Here is a 5,966-nt window from a genome sequence, read left to right as displayed (position 1 = left end):
AATGTGACAAAATTGTTTGGGTGCATGTTAGGTTAAGCCCATTTGTTTGCATTAAGCATGTTTAAACTTGGAGCATTGGCCTATTTATATTGTGTGCAAGTTTTCACAATAATTGGTTTCTAACAAGCTAGAGAAAGAAAGTCTTTTTGCAGGAACCAAGGATGGCGGACCATGATCTTCTTTCATGTACCCCAATGGTCACAACATCAAATAAATTCAGCTTCAATCTAAGCATGGAATATGCCCCAAACTAGGGGCATTGGGTAAGTACTTCCAATTCATTTCAATAAATAAATCCATTACTAATTGAAATTATATTTTTTTTTTTGAAAAACTTATCCTTTGAATGAATTAACTTTGGCTGAAAGTTGATGCAGATTGCTGGATAAGTCCTTTCTTAATTCATTTCTTAACTTTGAATGAATTAACTTTTTCCTTACAGTTACTCTCTTGTGCCGTCAGTGTCTTTGCTTATCTCTACACCATCGTTCTTCATATTTGCGAGAATCCAATTGTCTTGCTGAACCACTGGTATCTCTCACTCTTTCTCTTTCTTTGTCTACGCTTTAGCTTTTTGTACAGTTGTAAATTATACTGTGTTCTGGTTAAATGAATCCACGGAATAAATATATAGTAATAGTGGATGATTGGGTGTTGAGCCAAAAAGCTAATGAATGAATGGCTGAAACTATTTTTATGAAAAAAATATATTTGAATGAATGGTTGGTGCTTGAGTATTTGTGTGGTGGATATATGATAATATAATATTTAGTAGTGTACCGTTTGAATGATATTTTGTCTGTGAAACTACAGAGGAGACTTGATGAATAATATTATTGACCACTTTTCAATAATATAAATATTTGTTGAAGCTTTAATAATAGTATTATAATAATAGTATTTGTGTGGTGAGTATATAATAATATATGTGTACCAGTTAAAGTAATTTTAGTTTTTTTTTTTTTGGCTAAACTTTAGCAATTTGTTAAGAAAAATTTGCGGCTTCTCTCTGCGTTTAACGCACAAAGGTATAGAAAAAGATTAAGGGAGTGTTTGGTATATGTATTTAAAAATATGTGTTTTATTATTTAAAAATATATATAAAATTATGTGTGAATAAAAAAAAATATATAAAAATATGTATAATATTATTTAAAAATTAAAAATGTGTATTTGAGTTAGTGTACCAAATATCTTACTCAACACAGAAAAATCTGCAGTAATAAAGCCGAAGCAGGGACTTGATAAAAAAGAAAAAAAACTTTTGCAAATAGTCTTTGAGTTCTGGCATACCATCGTGAAAAAGAAAAAGAAAATAATGGTTGTTTCTCCCATAAGGCCATGTGCCTAACTGTACTTGAAGTTATCATTATCTCAAAAGATGACAATGGTTATCTCAAAAGTAAGCTAAGGGTGACAGGTGGTGTACATATATATATATATATATATATATATAAATATGTAGTTAAAAAAAGTGTATAAAAATATGTGAAATATTATTTAAAAATTAAAAATATGTGTTTTAGTAAGTGTATCAAATTAATGTCCAAATTAGTGAGCATAGAAATATCTGCAGTAATAATGCCGAAGTAGGGGACTTGATAAAAAAGAAAAACCTTTTGCAAATAGGCTTTAAGTTCTGACATGCCATCATGAAAAGAAAAAAAAAAAAAAACAAATAATGGTTGTTTTTCCCACCGCACTTGAACTTGATTGTCATCTCAAAAGCTGATAATAGTTATCCAATTTTGTCTCCATCTCAAAAGTGTAGTAAGGGGGGCAGGTTGCATATATATATATATATATATGTTTTGAATATGTGGATTTTTTGTGTGAGTTAATAATGAAGAAATTATAAGTTTCTTTTGGCAGTCTTTTTTTTTTATTGGGTACTGTTATTTGTGCATGTTATGTATATAATTATTTAATTAAATTAGTGAACCTCTAAAATTTAATTAAGTTTTTCATGTTAGTTTGTTTTAAATATATTCAGAGGTGGTATTGTTAATTTAGTGCTTTTGTTTTTAACTTTTATAATAAGTTTATCTATCACAATGTAGACATGAATAATTGTTAATATTTATGTCATTTTTGAAGGATGTAGATCTAATGCCGGTTGATAAATCTTGGATCAGTCTTTCTAGTAGGTCATGTGAGGAATATATAAATGGAGTAATAGAGTTTGTTGATTATGCATTTCAACGTATCAAAGATGAAGATATGAAGATAAAATGTCCTTGTAATGATTGTAACAATAGATATAGAAGAACACGAGTTGAGGTTACAAGAGACCTCTTATGGAAAGGGATGAGGCGTGATTATACTAGATGGCATCTCCATGGAGAGGGAAATAGTGATGAGGACGAGGAAGGTAGTGATGAGGATGAGGATAATAGTAGTGATGATGAACAAAATATTGATGATATCCATAATATGATATGGGATGCTTATCCTCATATGAGAGATGTTGAGGAAACAAGTGGGAGTGAATCGCAAGATCCAAATGAAGAAGCAAAGGAGTTTTATAGATTGGTTAAAGAGGCAGACCAACCACTTTATTTGGGATGTAAAAAGTATTCCAATTTGTCTTTTATTGTCAAATTAATGCATATAAAGTGCAAGAATTCATGGAGCAATAACTCATTCACAATTTTGCTAGAGCTACTGAAGGATGCATTTCCAATGTGCGAAAAATTGCCCATATCTCATTATGGGGCAAAGAAGATTGTGAGTGATCTTGGTCTAAACTATGAAAAGATCGATGCATGCAAAAATGATTGTATGCTATATTACAAGGAGCATTCAGAAGCAGATAAGTGCTCAGTTTGTCAGATCTCAAGATGGAAGTTGAATAGCAAGGGTGGTAAAAAGGAGGCTAAAAAAGTCCCATGGAAGGTATTACAATATTTTCCTCTTAAACCGAGGCTACAAAGATTATTTATGTCATCAAAAACAGCTCCAGACATGAGATGGCACCATGAGAATCGTTCTAATGATGAAGTACTAAGGCATCCTGCAGACGCTGAGGCTTGGAAATCATTTGATCGAACTCATGAGTCCTTTTCCTTAGATCCTCGCAATGTAAGGCTTGGGTTAGCAACCGATGGCTTTAATCCTTTTGGAAACATGAGTGCTAGCTATAGTTGTTGGCCTGTTGTCGTATTCCCTTACAACATTCCCCCGTGGATGTGTATGAAAGAGCCTTACCTATTCATGTCTCTACTTATTCCGGGCCAAAAGGGTCCTGGCAATGATATCGATGTATTTTTAAGGCCATTAATTGATGAGTTAAAAGAATTATGGGAAAAGGGTGCTGAAACCTATGATGCTTCAACGCAAGAAAACTTTCAAATGAGAGTTGCATTAATGTGGACTATCAATGACTTTCCTGCATATGCTTATACCTCGGGTTGGAGTACACAAGGGAATCTTGCATGCCCTTGTTGTGGTAGTGAGACTTCTCATCGTAGGTTAAAGCATGGTAGCAAAATGTGCTATATGGGTCATCGTCGATTTCTTCCTCCTGACCATAAATGGCGATCACAGAAAGCACAATTTGATGGTAAGAGAGAGAGAAAAGGGGCACCAAAACGATTATCTGGTGATGATGTGCTAAATCAACTTGGTACTCTGCCACCAGTAACACTAGGCAAGGCTTTTAAAAGGAAAAGGTTACCTGGCCATGGAAAGTGCCACAATTGGAAGAAGCATAGTATTTTCTTTGATTTACCATATTGGAGAACATTGTTGTTGCGTCATAATTTAGATGTGATGCACATTGAGAAAAATATATGTGATAGTGTGATGGGGACAGTATTAGATATTGATAAGAAAAGTAAAGATTCCTTAAATGCTAGGCTCGATCTAAAAATGATGGGTGTACGAAAGGAACTTCATCCTGAAGATGGGAAGACTACTTTTCCTCGTGCTTGTTATACACTCTCAAAAGATGAGAAAAAGGCTGTGTTTCAGTGGTTGCAAAATGTAAAGGTTCCAGATGGTTACTCTGCAAATTTGTCTCGGTGTGTGAATGTAGGAGAACAAAAGATTTTTGGTATGAAAACTCATGACTGTCATGTCTTCTTGGAGAGATTACTCCCTCTTGTAGTGCGTGAATTATTACCTAAAAAGGTATCTGATGCTTTGATCGAGCTTAGCAATTTTTTAAAAGAATTATGCTCTAAAGTTTTACGGTTGGAGGACTTGGAACATATGGAGCACACAATTCCTATAATTCTTTGTAAGTTAGAAAGAATTTTTCCACCTGCTTTCTTTGATGTAATGGTACACTTGCCAATTCATCTACCTTGGGAAGCTAAAGTTGCCGGTCCAGTGCAATATCGATGGATGTATCCGATTGAAAGGTAAAATGAGTTTTTTTTTTTTTTTTTGATAAGTGAAAGCTAAAATGAGATATTATTTACAATATAGTTTTTTTTTTTTTAATTACTCATATTAATTTGATGCATCAATAGGTATTTGTGTAAGCTCAAGGGTTATGTTCGTAACAAGGCACACCCAGAAGGGTCGATTGCAGAAGGATATGTGGCGGATGAATGTCTAACATTTTGCTCACGGTATCTAATTGGGATCGAAACAATATTTAATCGACCTGATCGAAATGATGATCGATGTCCAGCAACATGTGATGATACCCCTCGATTACCCATATTCTCTAGGAGAGGCCGCCCTTTTGGGAAGAGTGTAGTACGAGAGTTAAACAACACTGATTACTATGCAGCATCGCTTTATGTCCTACAAAATTGTGATGAGATCGAGCCCCTTATTCAGTAAGACTTACTTCTTGTACATCAACTCTTTAATATTCTTGTATTTGAAGATTGACTATTATGATATCTTATATGTAGAGAACATAGGAACATCCTTGTAGACTTGGGTGTCAATGTTGACAAGATGCATAGACATGAGTTCATTTGTTCGTTCAAAGAAAGGGTACAATCACATTGGTTCATCCTCTTTTTTTTTTTTTTTAATTAATTACTTAAGCATGAATCTTACATTATTTATATATCTTTGTAGATCACAAAACTTTATAATGATGGAAACGAGCAAGTTGACGAGCATGTGCGATCATTGGCTTGGGGTCCAGATAAACGAGCTACACACTACCCTTGTTACAATGTCAATGGGTTTAGGTTCCGTACTAAACAACGCGATGATGGTAAAAAAACACAAAATAGTGGTGTTATGGTGAGAGGGGAATATCAAAATATGCCTTATTATGGAATGATAACAGACATCATCGAACTCCGTTACACAAAGGGGAATTCTGTTGTTTTGTTTAAATGTGATTGGTATGATGTAGCTCGAGAAGGAATTGGTTATAAGCTAGATCGTCATGGGATCACTAGTATTAATAGAACACGTAAGCTAAACACACAAGAGCCATTTGTGTTAGCGTGTCAAGCAATACAAGTTTACTATGTAAATTGTATAAAAGATCTAGCATGGAGCATTGTGATTGAGACCAAGCCAAGAAATCTTTATGACATGCCCGCAAATGAAGAAGAGCCTTATCAAGAAGAAGAGGTTCAAAGATTCAATACACATGTGGCCGAAGCAAATGAAGAAGATGATGAGATGAACTAGAGTAGATGGGCTTTAATTCTATGCAAGAACCTATTACACAGGTATATTTATATATTTTTTAGTGTAATCAACATTAATATTTTTTCCCTATTTTCTTGAGGTTGTTGAAATAAATTGTAAAGTTGCTCATTATAGATTTCAATTATTAGGATAGCTAAATTTAGATTAAAAATATGTTATTTAAATTAGTATGTCTTATGTATTGTAAATATAATTTGCATATTAATATTTTTTTTGTATACTTATTTAGTTTAATCAAAATATTACAGACCAATGCTGGAGGAGGAAATCAAAACATGGACGAAAACACAGAAGACGACTTTGAGGAGGAAGATGACTCAGATGGCTCTCAGAAT

The 5,966-nt window shown here is 33.5% G+C and overlaps 1 protein-coding gene across 1 annotated transcript; it reads left to right on the top strand.

The window, feature by feature from the left end:
- The first annotated feature begins 2,109 nt into the window (after nt 1–2,109).
- Nucleotides 2,110–5,610, top strand: LOC112031687 (uncharacterized). Its single transcript, XM_024064401.2, has 4 exons — nt 2,110–4,364; nt 4,476–4,790; nt 4,869–4,953; nt 5,041–5,610. The coding sequence occupies exons 1-4, from the start codon at nt 2,110–2,112 to the stop codon at nt 5,608–5,610; spliced, it is 3,225 nt and encodes a 1,074-aa protein (XP_023920169.2).
- Nucleotides 5,611–5,966: the final 356 nt, after the last annotated feature.

The sequence above is a fragment of the Quercus suber genome, unplaced genomic scaffold, assembly GCF_002906115.3.
Source record: "Quercus suber isolate HL8 unplaced genomic scaffold, Cork oak 2.0 scaffold_395, whole genome shotgun sequence".
NCBI classification, from domain to species: Eukaryota; Viridiplantae; Streptophyta; class Magnoliopsida; order Fagales; family Fagaceae; genus Quercus; species Quercus suber.
This window is presented reverse-complemented; position numbering and strand designations above follow the sequence as displayed.

What these genes read in the sequence shown, in the direction of transcription:
- LOC112031687 (XM_024064401.2), top strand. Translation starts at nt 2,110, where the DNA reads ATGCCGGTTGATAAATCTTGGATCAGTCTTTCTAGTAGGTCATGTGAG. An exon ending in GAGATCGAGCCCCTTATTCA is followed by an intron (nt 4,791 to 4,868) that starts GTAAGACTTACT and finishes TCTTATATGTAG; the next exon opens with AGAACATAGGAACATCCTTG. An exon ending in TTTGTTCGTTCAAAGAAAGG is followed by an intron (nt 4,954 to 5,040) that starts GTACAATCACAT and finishes ATATCTTTGTAG; the next exon opens with ATCACAAAACTTTATAATGA.